Here is a 21178-nt window from a genome sequence, read left to right on the forward strand (position 1 = left end):
ATGTTGAGCATTTTTTCATGTGTCTGTTGGCCATTCGTAGAGAATCCAGAAATCAACCCACGCACCTACAGCCATCTGATCTTTGACCAAGGCACCAAGCCTACACACTGGGGAAAAGACTTCCTCTTCAGCAAATGGTGCTGGGAAAACTGGCTATTCATATGTAGGAGAATGAAACTAGACCCATACCTCTGACCATATACCAAAATCAACTCAAAATGGATTAAAGAATTAAATATACATCCTGAAACAATAAAACTCCTTAAAGAAAACATAGGAGGAACACTCCAGGAAGTAGGAGTGGGGAAGACTTCATGAATATGATCCCAAAAGCACAGGCAACCAAAGGAAAAATAAACAAATGAGATTATATCAAACTAAGAAGCTTCTGCACAGCAAAAGAAACAATCAACAGAGTGAAAAAACAACCAAAATAGTGGGAAAAAATAATTGCAAAATATACATCTGATGAAGGATTAATATCCAGAATATACAAGGAACTCAAACACCTTTACAGCAAAAAAAAATAAATAACCCAATTAAAAAATGGTCAAAGGAGCTAAATAGGGCATTTCTCAAAGGAAGATATACTATTAATTTTTATATCATGCAATGCCAGTTTTAAATCCAAATATAAGAACTTTTATGTAGAATCACTGAAATTACAAAGTTCATATTTTGTAGCTCATACATATATATATATATTTTGTTCTTATCAAACAGTGGAAACACTGCACAAAACACACCCCACTGTTTTTATTTGATTTCTTCATATGCACTCATCCTACAAACACTCTACCTTTGGCTGGCTGATGAGCAAGAAAAGACTGAAAGGAAAAGAAACTATGGGTAGCCCTATCTTTTTATGCCATTATTTTCAGCATAAAGTGGATGGTTAATACAAGAAAGTAACACGAGTATATAATAAGGATCCTTGGTCATGCGTGTTTCTTAGAACAATGGTGCCTTCTGTCTACATTCCAAGCAACTTCTGGTTTGAGTGGAAAGCGTGGCCTACTCCGTCCTAGGCATAACATGCTTACTTTGTACTCTGAGTCTCCTGGGACTCTTGCACATGACAGGTCTACCAGAATGCTGTGCACATGGGCACTGCATACACTATATACCGCTGAGGCAGTAAGGAACAACTGCAGACAAACATATCTCACATTCTCCTCTGCCCATTCACATGCCCCATGGCCCCATGGGGATTCACTTACAAGACATAGGCTCAAAGATAAAATTACTAAGAATTTCAAGACGGCCATAGAAGAGTATTAAACCAAGTACAGAGCCCTTCTAAACATGAGACCTCCTGCAACGACACAGGTCTCACGCCCATGGAGTCAGCCCTGCTTATCAGGTATGCTCATAACATATTGATTCTAGAAAACACTGTCTTTATGGTGATCTGTTTTCCATGGCAAGGCCCATTACAGTGCTTCACTTCGTGGTAAGGGTGCTGTTGATGTGAAAAGATTAAGAAGGAAAACAAATAATTCTAATTCACCACATCTTGCCTAAGAAATAAACCAGAATTCCTTGTTGTATCCATTCAACAAAGGAATGGATGTAAAATTAAATTCTGGATGAGTTTCCTTTAAGTTCTGTTGAGTTCACAAGATTGAAGGAAATATCCAGTTCCCAGGCTTTAGGGTCTTGAATCTGTCCTTGTGTGATTTTCCCTTGCTCTGCAGAATCCTAGGACCCCTGAGTTCTTTAGGAGTTCTGCTAAATGGTTGCATGTTCTCCCCCAGTCCTTGAAGTTTCATGCTGCTTTTTGGTGTAGAGTTTCTACATTGAAGGTACTTCCAAGGAATCAGTCTCCATCCGAAGGAGAAAGAATCCAGCCACTGCTCTAGAGTGGTTATTAAAGGGGAAATCACAAACTGCTATACCTTCTTTTAATGAACATCCAATATTTGTGGGGGCTTTTCACAACAGAAGTAAATTATCACTTGTTGTTGGGCATTGCAAATGTTTTCGTATTTATATTTATCTTTTGATTTTTTGAACATCATACAGAAATTTTTAATTCACTGTTATATTTATAAAAAAAATTTCCATCATACATAGGTTCTGAGTTTTATAACTGCTGAGAAAGGTTTTTTTAATCATACCAACATCATAAATAAAATTACAAATGTTTTCTTTTAGTATTTTTCAGATGATCATATGACTCTTGTCATATGACATTTTTATCTGCTCCATACAATATTAAGGCATCCTCACTTCCTGTAAATAACTCTCTTGGGATATTATGTTCCATTTAATATACTATTGAGTTGTATTAGCTAATATTTTAATTCGGGAGTGTGTATTTCTAGAATATGTCTGTTCTCTGGGGACTGCTTTCCCTTAAACTTCTCATTTTCTGTGATTGTATCTTACTCAGTTCAGTGGGAGATTTTTCTTTTATTTCTAATCCTTTCCTAAGTTCTGTCACCTGGTTTCTAAGTATTTCTAATTCTGGTTTATGTTGGGGTTTTTTGTTTGTTTTTGTGGGGGTTTTTTTGGGGGGGTTGTTTTTTGTTGTTGTTGTTTGTTTGTTTGTTTGTTTTATCTGTCATTTTTAATGATTTTTAAGTCACTTTGAAATAGCAGGTTATATGTTAATCTGTTTCCTGGGCATGTACTTCTGGCATGCTTTCATTTTCTACCGGAATGTTATCCAGCTCCTACATTTTGTAGGATTTTACCTCAATCCTTTTTNAGTTCCCAGGCTTTAGGGTCTTGAATCTGTCCTTGTGTGATTTTCCCTTGCTCTGCAGAATCCTAGGACCCCTGAGTTCTTTAGGAGTTCTGCTAAATGGTTGCATGTTCTCCCCCAGTCCTTGAAGTTTCATGCTGCTTTTTGGTGTAGAGTTTCTACATTGAAGGTACTTCCAAGGAATCAGTCTCCATCCGAAGGAGAAAGAATCCAGCCACTGCTCTAGAGTGGTTATTAAAGGGGAAATCACAAACTGCTATACCTTCTTTTAATGAACATCCAATATTTGTGGGGGCTTTTCACAACAGAAGTAAATTATCACTTGTTGTTGGGCATTGCAAATGTTTTCGTATTTATATTTATCTTTTGATTTTTTGAACATCATACAGAAATTTTTAATTCACTGTTATATTTATAAAAAAAATTTCCATCATACATAGGTTCTGAGTTTTATAACTGCTGAGAAAGGTTTTTTTAATCATACCAACATCATAAATAAAATTACAAATGTTTTCTTTTAGTATTTTTCAGATGATCATATGACTCTTGTCATATGACATTTTTATCTGCTCCATACAATATTAAGGCATCCTCACTTCCTGTAAATAACTCTCTTGGGATATTATGTTCCATTTAATATACTATTGAGTTGTATTAGCTAATATTTTAATTCGGGAGTGTGTATTTCTAGAATATGTCTGTTCTCTGGGGACTGCTTTCCCTTAAACTTCTCATTTTCTGTGATTGTATCTTACTCAGTTCAGTGGGAGATTTTTCTTTTATTTCTAATCCTTTCCTAAGTTCTGTCACCTGGTTTCTAAGTATTTCTAATTCTGGTTTATGTTGGGGTTTTTTGTTTGTTTTTGTGGGGGTTTTTTTGGGGGGGTTGTTTTTTGTTGTTGTTGTTTGTTTGTTTGTTTGTTTTATCTGTCATTTTTAATGATTTTTAAGTCACTTTGAAATAGCAGGTTATATGTTAATCTGTTTCGTGGGCATGTACTTCTGGCATGCTTTCATTTTCTACCGGGATGTTATCCAGCTCCTACATTTTGTAGGATTTTACCTCAATCCTTTCTTTTTGCTCCTTTTTATAGGAAATTCATATTCCTTAACCTCTAGAATGAGGTATAATTCCAAATATCTTTTTTAACTTCATGGAGCTCCTTTTTCTGTTTTTATCTGGGATTCAAAAATATGGTGCCTGATTTCTGAAATTTCTTGTCTCTTCCCCTCCCCCACGTGTATCTAGACCCTCTGTTTCCTTGTCTCTGTGATCCGGTCCTGCTTAACTCTGATCCTTCTCCCAGCAGTTTCTCCTCATTGTGGGGAACTCTCCTGGGAGGGAACCATGGCTGGTCAGTCTCCACAATTCACAAGGTCTGACCTTGTGCAGGACTCTTCACTCACCCCCTATTGGATGAGCAAAACTCTCCATCTTTACCTGCTATTATTTTCAGTTGGCTCTTTTGGGATTCTCTTATAATCAAACTCTTCAGATGCCTCTGGAATCCCTCTTCTTTCCACGGAAGTGTTATAACATGCAGGTCTTTTGGTCAATGGTAGTTTGTTCCACCAGCTTTTATGTTAGGATTCATGGCGATACACTGTCACTTGGGTTTGTTGTAAATGTTGTCAATGGGTCTTTGGTTTTGTGATATGACTGTTCTGGAGGATTTTTATGTGAGGATTCAAAATTTCTACCACTATTGCCATTATTTCCCGGAATTCATACCTATTCTTGATAGTTTTGCTTGATATTCAGTTTTAATTTGATAATTATTTCTTCTCAGTATTTTGTAGAGATTATTCCAGTGTCTTCTGGTTTCCATTGTTGCTAGTGGGAAGCTACTGATGCTGTAATTGTGGTTCTTTTATAGATGATCTATGTTTTCTCTCTGGCTGCTTGAAGATCTTCTCATTGTCTTTGGTCTTCTGCAGCATCGCTATGATGTGACTAGAAGCAGAATTTTAATTCTCTGTGCCTCCTAAATTGGAGGGTTGATGTTTCCAATTCTAGAAAATTCTTCTAGAAAATTCTTATCCTCTGCCCCATTCTCTTTGTTCTGCCTATGGGAATTCCAACGAAAGGTGTGTTGAAACTTCTTCAGGGTCATCTATTTCTCTGTATTAGTCCACTTCTGTTGCTTATTACAAAATACTTGGAACTGGGTGCTTTGTAAGAAAATGAAATTTATTGCCTACAGTTTTTGAGGCTGAGAAGTCCAAACTTCAGGGAACACATCTGGTGAGAGTCCTGGTGGTGGCAGCAGTGACCCAGGGGTCTCACATGGCAAAAAGTGGCAGAGCAGAAAGAGACTAACCACTCATGTGCTCTTTTAAAATCCTGAGAACCATGCCCCTGACCTCCATTATTAATCCATTCACTGTAGCATGTTCCTACAATTTAATTACCTCTTCAAGGCACCACCTTTCAATTACTGTAGTAGGATTTCCCACCCTCAGCAGTTACAGCGGGAATTAAGCTTCTAATATATGAACTTTGGGGACACAATTCAATCAATCTGCAGCATCTCTTAATCTCTCTCCCACAGTTTAAATCCTTTCTCTCTCTCTCTCTCTTTTGACACACACACACCTAGAATAATATTCCTTCTATCTTTCCTACAGTTTACTTATTTTCTTCTCAGTTATGTCTTATCTGTTGTTTAATATGTCAGCTAAATTTTCAATTTTAGTTGTATTTTTAATTTATTTTTTAAATTTACCTGGTCTTCTTGGAAAGAAGAAGAATTTTTAAAATTTACCTGGTCTTCTTTTAAAGGGCTTTAAAAGGGCTTTAAAAGAAGAGCACACGAGAGGTTAGTCTCTCTCTACTCTGCTATTTTCTGCCATGTGAGACCCTGGGTCACTGTCGTCACCACCAGGACCTTCACCAGATGTTTTCCCTGGACTTTGGACTTCTCAGCCTCAGAAACTGTAGGCAGTAAATTTCATTTTCTTACAAAGTACCCCGTTCCAAGTATTTTAGTCACTTATTCATTTGTAACACTTTCAGTTCTCTCTTTCACTTCCTAAACACTAAAACACACTTTTTTGTATGTACTTTCTTGTAATTTTATCACTGTTGATCTTTTATGTCCTATTCTACAGACTGTAGTTAGTGTTGACTCTTAGCCATATGTTACTTTGTTTCTTCACATGTTTACTTTATTTTATTATGAGCTTATATTTGATTGAAATTTAACTTGGGGACTCCTGCAGGGTCAGGACCGAGATGCTTCCTCCTGGGTACTATGCAGCAATACCAATCCAAAACATTTTAAATTAATTTCTTGGATTGGGGTTTCTCAGACTGAGGAGGTATAAATTCAAATTACAAGACTGTATAAGAGCAGGGCCATAACCGTATGTCATTATCAAATACCAAAATATTAGTATTATTGAATTTTTTACTCAGTGCCATCAATGACAGAATGATTTTCTAGTTTGTCCACTTAGCCAGCATGCAGATTTTCCTAACTCATCTTTTCTACTGAATATATAGGCTTTGGAAGTGTAGAGCTTTAAGCAGGGTCTCAAGTTCAGTTTTGACACTGGGTCAGCTCTAAATCTTATTCCTCAGTGGGGCTCTTAACCAGAAGATCTGTTTCTGGTTTGAGCATATTTCCAGGACAGCTTGAGTGTCTGTGTTTACTCACCACTCATATTTCAGCTTTTTGGTTTTTGTTTCTTCTTTTTTATGACTTCCTTTATTTTCTTTTGAACTTAGCAATGAATTTAAAAGTACATTTACTGTAATTTATCTAGCATTAGGATATTTTGTGGTGGAAGGGCATTCAAAGTATCTAGTCTTGTATAATTGCTAGACATAAAAATATCAAGGCTGACCGGTTAGCTCAGTTGGGCAGAGCACAGTGTTCTAACATCAAGGTCAAGGGTCCAGATTCCCGCACCAGCCAGCCACCAAAAAAAAAAAAAAAAATCAGAGTCTGCTTTTAAATTGGATTTTATATCAGTTTGATTTGTAAATTTTACAATGAAAACTCTAATGTACCTTTGGGACTTTTCCTTGGTTATTTTTAAATTGATTTTTACTTTTTTATTAAAGTAATAAATGCACTTTGCTTTAAAGCCAAAACGTAAAACAGCAGTTTCTTGCTCCCTACCTACTTTCGCCTTAAGTCCTGCTTTCTACAGGCAACCACTTAAAACTATTTTAGTTGTTTCTTGTCATCTTTATCTCTATATTTTAAAATAATATGTCTTGTTCAATATTTTTTGATTTATCAATTTGAGACATTATATATTGTCCTCTAAAAAGGAAGTTGAGAATTTGTCGTTTCCCACCTTCGCCTTCTTCCTTATGTAGCTATACCATAATATTTGAGTAAATCAATGTTCAATATTTTCATCATTATGACTAAGTAAATATTGTTCATTGTTGTGGCAAGTGGTATGAGTATACACTAATTATGTTTCCTTGTACAGTTTTTTTTCCTTAGGCAAGCAGTATTTTTCTAATACTGTATTAATCTGGTTTTCTATGTATCTTATCTCTCATGCCTCTTTCTTACATAATTAAAATCATGAAGCAATCATTTTTCTGTAACCCTGCAAAGACTTCCCTTTCAGAATCTCCCACTCTCCTATTCAATATGAGCTATTTGTCTTTTAAACCCGCTACCCAGCTGTCATTTGGGAACATTCACTCAATGCACTCACATTGCGACCCCGTCACATGGATCATCTTAAGCTTTTCTTTCTAATGGCTTCCTGTCCACGTGCACAAGGGAAGCAAATTTCTTGAGACTTTTCATGTCTGAAAATATTTTTATTCCACCCTCCCTTGTGATTTCTAAAGTAGAGAATTTTAGGTTGGACATCATTTTTGGTTAGAATTTTGAAGGTATTCTTCATTAGAATCATGGCATCCCTGTCATTGGATATGTGTTGTTTTGTCTCCTGTTTGGTTTTTGTTTGTTTGTTTGTTTGTTTGTTTGTTCGTTTGTTTGTTTTTGTCAACTTGTCAATAAGGGATCTTAACCCTTGACCTTGGTGTTATCAACACTTCACTCTAACAACTGAGCTAACCAGCCAGCCCCTTCTCCTAACATATTAAATGTTCCCTTTTCCTCCATGGTTCTCTGGAATATCCCATGAACATGCCTCCCTGCAGTTGTTTTCCATTTATTGTTCATGGTTCTTGGTGGTCTCTATGAATTTAGAAGGTCGGTTCTTTGGTTCTGAGCAGCATTTTAGAATATGTTTATAAAATAATTTCTTAATCATTTCCTCCTTCTCTCTTTCTGGAAGACCATTTAATGCTATTCTTCTTGGACCAAGCCTGTAATTTTCTAATATTTTCTTTTATCTATCTTTTTACCTTTTTGTTCTACTTTTTGGGAGTTCTTATATTTATTTTCCAACTCATCTATTGAAGTTGTATTGTGAAAGTTAATTTTTCATTCTAGGGGCTCTTTCTTGTACTTACTGTTCAGTTTTAATGATATTCTATCCACGTTTTGAATATGCAATATTTTTGTTACTTCTAAGGGTATGCAATTTCTTTTGTAAAGTTTTCTTCAGTTTCCTGTATAATCTTTATTTCCCTTGAGTGCTATTTTTTGTTTGTTTCTTTGAATCTCTGTCTTTTGTGTTGGGGTGTTTTTCAATGTATGGTAATCTTTGAAATTCTGTTCATTTTGAAGAGCAAGGCCTTAAATATTTCCAGATTCTGTGTGTGAGTGTCTGTATTTCACTCCAGGGTGGTTGTGTGGTGTCTGGGGAACACTCAAATATCTGCATTTGGAGGTCTTTTCTGTAGGACTCTATAATCAAGGATGTCTACATAGTCTGTGGAACCCATTGCAAAGTAAAAATGTGGGGCCCCTTGTTCAAAAGTCAGGAAAAAGTTCACTTAGAAATACTAAAATATAAATCTTTTTCTTTTAAAAATATCTTATTATTTATAACATGTAATCGGGATAGTATTGATACATGTATAACAACATAAACTTACACACTGTAAAAAAATCTTTTGGTATTATAATTCTATTTAATACAATAAATTATAATACTTTAATAATATAGTTTCTTGATTGTCAAAATTTTTCTGGATTTCTTTTCTGCAAACCCACTTATTAGGTCATGAAAATTCACATTTTTACCAATTTCATTTTCAATCTATATAATTGAAAGTGATGTCAGTTCTTGGCCAATGAATGATCTCAAATAATTTTTTATAATTTTTAATTTTAAGAAGAAAACAAACCAGGAGGAAAGAACACCAAGAAAAAAGACAAAGCGGGAAAGAGGGGAGTAGTAAAATAAAAGAATGGAAACATCAGATAGATAAGACCTATGTTAAAAAGAGTCTCAAATGCCAACCACAAAACCACAAGAAATGACGAAATTTAGAGCACAGAAGCTGTGAATGGAAGAGAAAAGGAGAGCCAGAGATGTAAAAGAATTCTCAGAAAGGATTTTTCTGAACCTCCATCAGACTGAGGTGGTCAACAGCAAACACAACCAAGAGGGCACAGGAAAATAAATATAAGAACCAACAGTTGGGTTGGAGTTGTGCAGTGATTAGCAACCTTTGAGAGATTAATTTCAGCAAAGTGGTGGGACCAAAATCAGGAATAAGTAGGAGGTTAAAAGTGGGGGGAGAAAATGCAAAAAAGTATTCTAAAAATAGAATATGAGACATTTCGAGATAGAAAGAGAACACAGAGGCCATGATCGAGTCCTCTCATTTTCCAGGTGAAGAAACTAAGGCCCAGAGAGGTTAATCAATTCCCTTACTTAACCTGGTTAGCAGTAGAGCTCAGACAGAAAACCAGTACAGATGAAATGATAATTCAGGAAGACTTTTTGTCTCCAAAGAAGATTCCATTTAATTCCTCAATTTTCATTTAGGGCCTGGCTTCCTTCTTCTGGTACCACGACCCGTGGTCTTAAAATTATTTTCAACGTATCTGATAGAAAACTATGATTATGATGCTTCACTTGCTGGAGAAAATGCAATGTTTTTGGTTTGGACAAGGAAAAGAGAAATTCATCTACCACACTTTTTTATGCTTATACGAATTTTATATTCCTGAAGCCTGGAACACAGGAAGCGTTACTCATACTAAATTTGAAATGCATTACTATAATAATCTTGATAATACTCCACCCTGAACAATTCCAGAGATAACAAATAACCCCAAGGTAACTATCCACCTACAGAGATGAACACAGTACGGTAAAGACATTCATTAAAAAAAAAAAATCACCCAATTATGGATAATTCACAGCGACGTGGCAAACATCTTGCTATGAGTAGCTAAGTTTGTCATGAAACACCCTAATAATGTGTATATAAAGGCAAACTGAACTGTCTGAACAGGACATTCGTCGCTACAGCATCGTCCCCGGAGGAAACACTCCAGTGTGGCCACCATGTCTGTGCGCTTTTCTTCTGCATCCAGACGGCTTGGTTCTTGTGGGGCAGCGGGCTCTGTGAGGCTCTCTAGTGGGGGAGCAGGCTTTGGGGCTGGAAATGCATGCAGCGTGCCGGGCATTGGAAGTGGCTTCTCTTGTGCCTTTGGGGGCAGCTCATCTGCAGGAGGCTACGGCGGGGCAAGTGCTTCTTGTGCTGCCTTCACCGGGAATGAACACGGACTCCTCTCTGGCAATGGGAAGGTGACCATGCAGAACCTCAACGACCGCCTGGCCTCCTATCTGGAGAATGTTCGAGCCCTAGAGGAAGCCAATGCTGACTTGGAGCAGAAGATCAAGGGGTGGTATGAGAAATTTGGACCTGGTTCTTGCCGCGGTCTTGATCATGATTACAGCAGATTCTTCCCAATAATTGATGACCTTAGGAACCAGGTAAGAAAGACAATGTCATGAGCGTTAACATTCATGAGAGCATTTAGCCACACACATACACACAGATGTACAATCTATCCCAACATCAGGGCTTTGCTCTCAGCTTCTAAATTTTGGTAGTTCATTATCAATATTAAAAATAACATATTAAAATTCTAATCTTTGAACATGGCCCATGCATTATCTGGTATTGGGTATTCATGTATGCTTTTAGTAATATTAAAATATCAAAAAAAAAATCCTAATGTCTCCAGCTATATATTTATAAGCTTTCCCATAGAAAGAGTTTTTTTACTGGTGGGGAATAAAAGAAGCCATACTTAAATGTCCCATTTTCAAAAGAATCATTTTCTTATTAGAGACAGATGCCACAAATATTGCTATAATTTAATAGGTTACTTTATTTCAAGGAAATTTGAATTTTTTTAAATACTTCCTCACTCTTAATTAACTCTCCATTTATCAGGTAATTTCTGCAACTACAACTAATGCCAATATTGTCCTGCAACATGATAACGCGAGACTAACAGCTGATGACTTCCGACTGAAGTAAGTAGAGCTAAAGAGAAACAGAAAAAAGAGCTGTCGAAGCGTTTTCCTCTTTTATGTAGGCTCTTTGACGTTGGCTCAATTCCTTGGTTTTGTTTCTTCATTTCTTTGTTTTAAACCAAATGCATATTAGAATGACTAGCTGAATAACATTTTACTTGGGAAAGGTGGAGACTAACACAATGACTGTCAAGGTCATATGAAAGAGAATTTTGAGTATTCCCATTCTCTTGCTTCAAAGAAATGTATTTATTGCATTGCGGGTGATCTAACTGAAGTTTCAGGTGTTATTTTTAACAGTTTTACTTCAAAGCTTAGTTTGAGTTTTATGATGACCTAAAAAGTGCTGTGACTAATGTCTAATGACTAATGACAGAACTATCAAATATTTTTCTAAGGTTTGAAAATGAGTTGGCCCTTCACCAGAGCGTTGATGCAGATATCAACGGTTTGCGCAGAGTCCTGGACGAGTTGACCTTGTGCAGAACGGACCTGGAGATCCAGCTAGAAGCTCTGAACGAGGAGCTGGCTTACCTCAGAAGAATCACCAGGAGGTAGAGGCTCTACCTCCTCGACTTTCACAACCCACCACCCTCCCAAAATTTAAAACCCATTTCAGATGATAAGTATCATATCCCAAATTAATATTCAAGAAGGAACTTGGCAATTCCTCTGTATGGCTTAGAATGTTTGAAATATTTCTATTCATCCCTCTCAAAAGAAGCAAACCCCCCAAAAAGTTTCTAACCATATAGATCTGTCTGGCTGGCTCCTTTAAAAATATTCAGACCCTAGGGCCGACCCCGTGGCACACTCGGGAGTGCCGCGGGTTCGGATCCTATATAGGGATGGCCGGTGCGCTCACCGGCTGAGCGCGGTGCAGACGACACCAAGCCAAGGGTTGCAATCCCCTTATCGGCCACAAAAAAGGACAAAATATATATATATATTCAGACCCTAATTCAGTTCAACAAATCCCTTTCAGGAGATGCAGGTTCTGCAGTGTGCAGCTGGAGGTAACGTGAACGTGGAGATGAACGCGGCCCCCGGCGTGGACCTCACGGTTCTGCTCAACAACATGCGAGCCGAGTACGAGGCCCTGGCCGAGCAGAACCGCAGGGACGCGGAGACCTGGTTCAACGAAAAGGTGAGGCCACGCTAGGGGGCGCTCGCCTGGTCCTGGGTGCGGATGCAGGACACGGCGGCCTAACACGGTTCCTGACTTGCAGAGCGCTTCGCTGCAGCAGCAGATCTCAGATGATGCTGGCGCCACTACCTCAGCTCGGAATGAACTCACTGAGATGAAACGTACCCTTCAAACCCTGGAGATTGAACTTCAGTCCCTCTTAGCAACGGTAACCGAGAAGTACAAAACAGATTTGTTTCAGAAACTGAGAAAAAATGTAAAGAGAATTTTCTTCCAGATATTACTTATTTTAGTTTTGATCCAGTAAGTTCTATGTTTGACGCAAGACCGCATTTGCATTTTGCAAATTAGAATCCTCTTTGCCTGAAAATTATACCTAGATGCTAATAATTGTGAAACTTTACCAATTAGCAAATACAATTGTTTTGAGGTACTCAACAAAGAAAATAATTTTTACCCTGAATCTTCCCTCCCAGGTCAAAAGATCAAAAACTACTGTCAATGGAGAGCAAAAATACATTTGCATCCCTCCTAGAGTCTTCATCTAGCATTCCTTTTGGCCTCTTAATTATAAGTTCCTTTTTAAGTGACACAAACAAGAAGCAAGGTAGAGGCATGAAGGTTGACTATAAACCTAAACACGTGTAATGATAGTAATAACCTTTTTCATTAAAGGCTTGTCTGGCAGATTCACCCACACGTAACCCCAGGCATGGGCAGGACAGACTTTATAACTCATGTCATTATTTCCAAAAAAAGAACCTGAGATTCGAAAAAGTTAAGCAATTCCCAGAGTCCCACACTCCGATACAAAGGAACGAGGACTTCTCTCCAAATTTTCTAACTCCCGAATTTATACTTTTCCCACTATGGCTAGTAAACCTCCAGAGTTTAGCCACAAAAGGGACTATGACTGCATATAAAACAAATGGACTTTATATAAAAATACTTGAAGATGAAAGGGTTAGACACGCTTATCTTCATTCCGTGTAAAATTACAGCAAGTAATTCCCTCTGTGGATCTATGTAAACCCATCTGGATTCACAAGCCAACGAATCAAACTATTTAAAGCCTAAAAAGGTAATTCTCTTCTTTGGTTCATTCTACTCATAGAAAGTTTATGTAATTGACTGTAGGATTATTTTTTAATACAAGAGCTACAGACTGTCACGTGACTAGAAATGAGGTTGCAAAGTGTAGGGGGACTTTTATTCCTTGGGAAAGTGGTAAATTGTGTCAGACCCTTCGAATGTAGGTTATATTGGGGTTGGGGAGGGATCTTAGACTGTGCTCTAGGAAGAAACAATTTCATCTTTTCTAACACTTCCGGGCACAAGAGTAACATCCACCACCCACTGCATCATCCTCAAATAGAAAAGTAGTATGACATCTAATAAAGGCAACAATTAATATTGAACAAATGGAATCTTTTGGATAAATATGATTATTTGCTTTATGTAAGGATAAATCTCTTAATTATCTTTTAAGTGCTTGGGCTTATTCTAAAACAATTTTGTGACATTTTCTACTAAACTGTGTCTCACCAAACCACAGAAACACTCCCTGGAGTGCTCCTTGACAGAGACCGAGGGCAACTACTGCACGCAGCTGGCGCAGATCCAGGCTCAGATCGGGGCCCTGGAGGAGCAGCTGCACCAGGTCAGAACCGAGACCGAGGGCCAGAAACTCGAGTACGAGCAGCTCCTCGACATCAAGGTGCACCTGGAGAAAGAAATTGAGACCTACTGCCGCCTGATAGATGGAGATGATGGGTGAGTGCTGCTTCCATGGATGAAACAATTTATTTTAAAGTTATTAAGATTATTTGAAATAAAGTACAAACTATCTATGATCCAGATCATGTGTGGATAAAAGCCCTTCTAGTGTTACTTCACAATTCAATCAACTCTCACCTTAAATCATTGTTTTTCAGTTTCCTCAGCAAACAGAGTGAAATAATTAATATAAACTCTCTATATTTTTATAGCTCTTGTTCTAAATCAAAAGGCTACAAAGGACCGGGAAATCAGATAAAAGGTAAACCAAATCTGTGTTAAGCCTTCAATGTTTATTTGTATATGTTTTGATGATGAGTTAATTATTTCCCTTTTATGAATTTGATAAATTCTACCTGTTCATATCTGTCATTTTAGATTCATCTAAAACCACCATCATTAAAACAGTTGTTGAAGAAATCGATCCTCGTGGCAAAGTTCTCTCGTCCAGAGTTCAAACCGTGGAAGAAAAATCCACCAAAATCAGCAAGAGTGAACAGAAGGTGCCTTCCTGAGCTCAAGCACCTGAAAAGAATGGCCCCTGAATTAAAATGCCTAATTGAAACTAGTTTCCTAAGGAAGGGCCCTCTTATTTTTCTGCTTTTCTTCCAGGGAATTAAGACAAGCTGTTTTTAGAGTAGTAATATTTCCTTGGCTTTCTCTATGGTGACGTTTCAATAAAAGTTCTTCCTGTGGCAAATCATCTTCCCTGGTTCTGATCAGTGTTTGAATTTTAAATATACCTTCCAATGGGGGCTGAATTTTGTCTTTAATTTCTTCTGTTTAAGTCAATAGTCTTCACAAGTTAGGAACACATTTAACATGTAAATTAGTTGGAGTCTTTTTTACATCTCTGTAAAATTTAGTCTTCCTTCCACCCCTCAATAAATACTTACTGAGCGTACACTAAGTGCCAGGTAATGAGGATAAAACAGTTAATAAAATCCAATCCCTGAATTCAAAATGCTCACAGAAGTGGAAATAAGGAATTGAAGAATTGGAGACATCCTAAAAATACAGGAAAGACTATAAATGGTAATATTCGAAAGTAGAATGGAAAAGAAAGAGATGTTAGGCATAAGCAGAGGGTATCTAATTCATAATCTTAATCACTCCACCATGAGGACAGGGATTCACAAGTACTGTACTTAGTTTTTGCCATCTACTACTGCAGAGCAATGTGTCTCTCAAGTCAAACATTACTTTCAGTGAAAAAAATATTTAGCTCTTACCATGAATGAAGCTATTTCTCTAACTGTGGTTCAAGGCTTCATGGGGGCTGCAGAGGGTGCAAACTCAGCAGAAAACCCTCCTTAGGCTTATTTGAAGGTGAGAGAATTGGGCTTCTGCACAGCAACCCCATAACAGAACCAGCCTGCTCTTCTCTGGAACCAGCACTGTACATACACTCTGCAGAACTGGTTCACAGTTGAACTACAATCACCTTCAAGCTGCCTTCATTCCTCTCTTTCCCATGTGCATTTAATAATACCCAGGTAAGCCTAAGGCAAATACTTCCTTCCTGCTTAACTTTCTGATTAACCCATTCTCACATCTCGTGCCCTTACACCAAAATTAGGAGAAGAAAACATCTTTCCAAATAGTTCCTTAATCAAGAGTAGTTAGCTTATGCCCTCCTTGGAAGACAGTTTGGAAGCTTCTTACAAAACTAAACATATTCATACCACACAATCTGAGAATCTCTGGATCCTTTACTCCTTTGCCCAAAGGAGTTGAAAACTCATGTCTGCATAAAAACCTGCACTAGATGTTTGTAGCAGCTTTATTCATAGTTGCCAAACCTTGGAAGCAACTGGAATGTCCTGCAGAAGGTGAATGAATAAATAAGCTGTGTTACATCTAGGCAGTGGAGTATCATTTACAGCTAAAAAGAAATGAGCTATCAAGTCATGAGAAAGCATGAAGGACCCTTAAATGTATATTACCAAGTGACCGAAGCCGATCTGAAAAGGCCAGATATTGTATGATTCCAGCTGTATGACATTCTGAAAAAGGCAAAACTATGGAGACTAAAAAGATCAGTGGTTGTCAGGGGTTGTGTGTTGGGGGAGGAATAAATAGGCAGAGCACAGAGGATTTTTAGGCAGTAAAAATACTCTGTATACTATCAGGGTGAATATGTACCATTATACGTGTGTCCAAACCCATAGAATGTGCAACAACAACAGTGAACCCTAATGAAGACTATGGATTTGGGGTGATTATGATGTGTCAATGTAGGTTCATCAATGTAGTTGTAGGAAATGTACCGCTCTGGTGGGGAATGTTCATAAGGAGGGAGGCTGTGCACGTGTGGGAGAAGGGGGTGTGTAGGAAATCTCTGTATCTTCCTCTCAATTTTGAACTTCAAACTGCTCTAAGAAATTGTCTTTGAATTTTTCAAAAAAAATTTACGTACTTAGACTTATTCAGTAATTGAGATGCCTGACCACCAACTCGTCATAACTGAGGGACCAAACTCTTTTTACTAGAACCAGTTTGAATAAACTCTTTCTACTAGAGCCAGGCCATATTCAGGACTTTTTACGTAACTTCCAGGAAAGAATCAACAGTAATCGATAACCAGCGCTTACTATGTGCTAGGCTCTGTTCTAAGCATCATTTAATCCTTACAACAACCCTATGAGGAAGATACTGTCATCATCCTCATTTTATAGATAAGGAAACTGAGACAGAGAGCAGTTGAGTCCTCTGCCCAAGGTCACACAGCTAACAACGGGAGGTGCTGGAATGCTAATTCAGGCAGTATGTCTCAGAGTCTGTGTGCTTAACCATGACATGATACCACCCTAGTGAGAACCCTATGACTCCACCTTTCTTCTAGCAAGAGAAGGGATAAAGAAACTAAGTGCATGAGATTAGCAACACCATCAGTCTCCTTCCCAAACACACCAGGGAAGCCATTTTGTGGGAGGAATTAACACACAGGAATCTGATTCTCAGAAAAACACTAGGAATCTAGTGACAAAACAAACTTCATTCGTGCTCAAGAAAAAATGGTTTTCTAAACTTGGCTAATAGATATAGACTGTGAATTTTAAATAACAGCATATTTGAAACTAACCAATAAATTTATCGGGGGAAAATTAGCATATGATCATTACAATAAGATAATGTAATGAAAAACTTCATTCTGAAATGAGGAGACATTACCACTGCATAACTTAAAGTTTAGTTCCATTCAATTATTTTGGATACCTACAATATGCATATTATATAATGCCCTAATACCTAGTAGATTCTCAAGACATGGTTAATGATATACTGCTCAATACCAGTTTTTTACCATGAATAAAACCACACTCGGGAAGGAAATACGTAGGTAGAAGTGGCTCAGAGAATTTCTTAAATCTATTCCCAACTTGCAGAAAGGACTAAAGCATATCCAAACTTTTATAGTGGGTATTAGTGTAGGATAAATCTATGATTAAGAGAACTCAAGAGACTTGCCCATATGAGTAAATAGGCAACAACGTTTCGAGAAGGAGTTAAGCATCATACATTCCAGTCTTGCTTTGATATACAATTGCTTTGTGATCTGTGTTGCCACTTTGCTTCAGAGCCGACTCATCTCCAAAACAGTTCTAATCATATATGTATGCTTAACTTATTTCACAGGAGATAAGTTAATTAGTATTTATAAAATATCTAGAGATAAATAGATTATGTTAATAATACTTTGCAGTGTGGTAATATCTCTTAGCAAAGAAACTCAAGCCTTATAAACTATTACACTGACAATATATTCTATTTTTCTTGTTTTATTCATGGGAAACATGGACAAATGATTAAATATTTGGCTGGGTTACAACAAAATCAGTAATAAGTCTCTGAATATGAGCCATATCTCTTAACTTATCATGTACTATTCTAAACATTTTCTTTCTTTTTGACCGGTAAGGGGATTGCAGCCCTCAGCACGGAGTTGTCAGCACCACGCTCAGCCAGTGAGCGCACCAGCCATCCCTATACAGGATCCGAACCTGTGGCCTCAGCGCTACCAGCCCCGCACTCTCTCTAGTGAGCCACGGGGCCAGCCCCGCTGTTCTAAACATTTTGATCAAAAACATCCATGCCTTCCAGGCCATCAAATATCTCCTATCTTCTAGTGACAATAATGTTTTATGTTTTTCAGAGTATTCAATATTCAGAACATTGAAAAATTTCATTCAGAAAAATTACTGTTTCAAAACCAAACCTGCAATCAGTCAACCAATCAATTTGTACTATTATGAGTGACAGAGACCTGATCCTGTCTGACATGTCCACTTTATTATAATAATTTAAATAATTAACATTTACCAATGTCCATGCCCTTCAGACTGTCTTGTAGTCACTCATTATCGGAGCAGCTCAACATTCATCTGAGACCGTTCAATGTTATCTTTTCATTTGCCTAGTAGGGAAATGAAGCACAACAAGACATTATAACTTCCCATGAACATCAGTGCAAGAGAATAAAAAGTTTTCTTCCCTATGACAACTGATTTTCTATCTAGAGTACCATAAGTGTCAGCTTCCTAAGTAGCCGTGAAAACATCTCTCTCCTTCATATATCTTACCCCCCACTGATCAATATGAAGCTCACTTCTCTAAATAATTTATAATGCCTTAAATTCATATATTTACACTATAAGGCAATACACTATTTTTGAGGTAGGGAAGTGAAAAATTTGGAGATTCAGAAGTTAGCTGAATTGATATTCTGCCCCTGGATCAAACCAAGAAATTTCAATATAAATAATTCTCCATCAACACCACATATTTATGAATTTTAATGATATTGATAAGCAAGTTACTACAGGACTTTTATTATCTGTTTTTAATTTTTTAAAAAATCAATTTAAAAACTCCCACTACCAAAAGATCACTAGATATTGAAAGTCTCTCATTTCAATAAGAAAGAAAACACTTGATAAACTGGAAATAATAGAGGGAGTCTATGAGCATTTGCAGGACAAAAGCAGTAGATATTTCTCATTTGAATTATTATTTTTTATATAGGGGCAGAGAACTAGACTGTACTCCAGAGGTCAAAAAGATGTACATTTACTCATATTTAATTTTGACCTTGGAGGCTATGATTTGATACTACTGCACCTGGCACTTTTTTCACATATAAAAAAATATCCTTGGGGCACCTTTCCATCTATAGACTGGACACTATTAAAAATCCCCCAATTATGAAAAACAACAGTTAGGATGCGAGCAATATTTTACTACAGATTGGCATAGTTAAGGCTGAAATAACCCACTGAATCCTATAAAAGGCCAATGCAGACTGGACACTATTAAAAATCCCCCAATTATGAAAAACAACAGTTAGGATGCGAGCAATATTTACTACAGATTGGCATAGTTAAGGCTGAAATAACCCACTGAATCCTATAAAAGGCCAATGGAGCTAAACTCTTTGGCTTTGCTCCTCTCTGGGAAGGGTCACTCGGCTGTGCTGTCGCCATGTCTCTCCAATTTTCTAGTGGATCCAGGAGGATCTGCTCGCGAGCTGGGTCTGTTAGGCTGTCTGGTGGAGGAATAGGCTTTGCAGCTGGGAATATGTGTGTTGGGTCAGGAGCAGGAAGCAGCTTTTCTTGTACTCTTGGGAATGTTTCTTCTGGAGGAAGCTTCTGCAGTGGTGGTGGAGGGTTGGGAAGTGGTGTCTGTGCTGGTTTTCTTGGAAATGAGCATAGCCTCTTCTCTGGGAATGAAAAATTGACCATGCAGAACCTCAACGACCGCCTGGCATCCTACCTGGACCACGTGCGAGCTCTGGAGGAAGCAAACACAGGCCTAGAGCAAAAGATCAAGGGCTGGTATGAGAAATATGGGCCTGGTTCTTGCCGGGGACACAATCACGATGACAGTAGATATTTCTCAGTCATTGAAGATCTTAAAAGGCAGGTAAGAAAAATGAATTTTCATACTTTTACTACAGACTTTGGGTATACATAAAGAAGAGAAAATATAAAACATGCTTAACAAATTTATGTGAATATAGAATTTATTCACTCTGTATTCCCAATGCTAAGCCAGGTGCCTGGCCATAAAAATTTGTAGAATTAGACAATGAAAGAGAAATAGTTGCAAATTAGATATAATCACTCTGTTGTTCTTAGGTTTAGCTCATACCTTTTGATCATGAGTAATAAAAGCATCTATGTGGCTCCAAAGCTCTGGAAATTTGTTATCTGAAGAAAATCCACATTCGTTTAATACAGAAAAAAATGGTACTGACACATATGCTTGACAGGTTAAGAAGATTTAGAATCACACTGAAATCTGGAGGCTCCTTTGACTTTTTGGCACTTAACATTTTGCACACAATCTACCCTATTTAGATTATGTCTGTGACCACCTCCAATGCCAGTGTTGTTCTACAAAATGACAATGCCAGACTGACCGCTGATGACTTCAGGCTGAAGTAGGTGAAAATAATTGATCATATTAATAAAGGTAAAAATATTACAGTTGATTAAAGAACTTGTCTTTTGTTTTTAAAACCAAAATGTTTTTATAAAGCCAGACAAGATCAATGAAGAAACTGAATTAAATATGCCCCTATAAAAAGAGCTATTGTAAATGCTTTTTAATCTAGAAATATTTTTTTTAACCTTTTTTTTTTTTTTTTTTGTCCTTTTTGCGACCGGTAAGGGGAACGTAACCCTTGGCTCAGTGTCGCCCGCACCGCGCTCAGCCAGTGAGCGCACGCGGCCATCCCTGTATAGGATCCAAACCCGCGGCAGGAGCTCCGCTGCGCTCCCAGCACCGCACTCTCCTGAGTAAGCCACAGGGTCGGCCCCAATCTAGAAATATTTTTTAACTGTTAAGCACATTAGATGATAGAAATCAATCCTGAAGAAATAACTCTTCCATAATAATATGCATAAATCAATAGTTATCTCACACTGTTTTAACCGTTTGCCATTGCAAGAAGCGTCAGAAGTGTGTACAGAACATTATAATTTTCAGCACATAAAATGTCTTTAAAAGTTGTGCTGTGGGCCGAGCCCGTGGCGCACTCAGGAGAGTGCGGCGCTGGGAGCGCAGTGGAGCTCCTGCCGCGGGTTCGGATCCTATGTAGGGATGGCCGGTGCGCTCACTGGCTGAGCGCGGTGCAGCCGGTCACAAAAAGGACAAAA

General features: G+C 37.8%; 2 protein-coding genes across 2 annotated transcripts in view; both read left to right on the plus strand.

Annotated features, from left to right (window-relative positions):
• Window positions 1-10082: 10082 nt before the first annotated feature.
• On the plus strand, window positions 10083-14721 carry KRT27 (keratin 27). Its single transcript, XM_008586065.1, is given in 9 exon segments — window positions 10083-10546; window positions 11013-11095; window positions 11494-11630; window positions 11633-11649; window positions 12081-12242; window positions 12325-12450; window positions 13798-14015; window positions 14231-14280; window positions 14397-14721. Coding segments are annotated over 9 exon segments (1362 nt in total). The 5' UTR covers window positions 10083-10114; the 3' UTR covers window positions 14534-14721.
• A 4778-nt stretch (window positions 14722-19499) lies between these two features.
• KRT26 (keratin 26) overlaps window positions 19500-21178 on the plus strand; it is a 6905-nt gene continuing 5226 nt past the window's right edge. Inside the window, exons 1-2 of the mRNA XM_008586066.1 lie at window positions 19500-19940; window positions 20378-20460. Of these exons, the coding sequence (XP_008584288.1) occupies window positions 19500-19940; window positions 20378-20460 (524 nt within the window). The remainder of the gene's footprint in view (window positions 19941-20377; window positions 20461-21178) is intronic.

This window comes from Galeopterus variegatus, unplaced genomic scaffold, assembly GCF_000696425.1.
Source record: "Galeopterus variegatus unplaced genomic scaffold, G_variegatus-3.0.2 Scaffold3817, whole genome shotgun sequence".
Classification (NCBI taxonomy): Eukaryota; Metazoa; Chordata; class Mammalia; order Dermoptera; family Cynocephalidae; genus Galeopterus; species Galeopterus variegatus.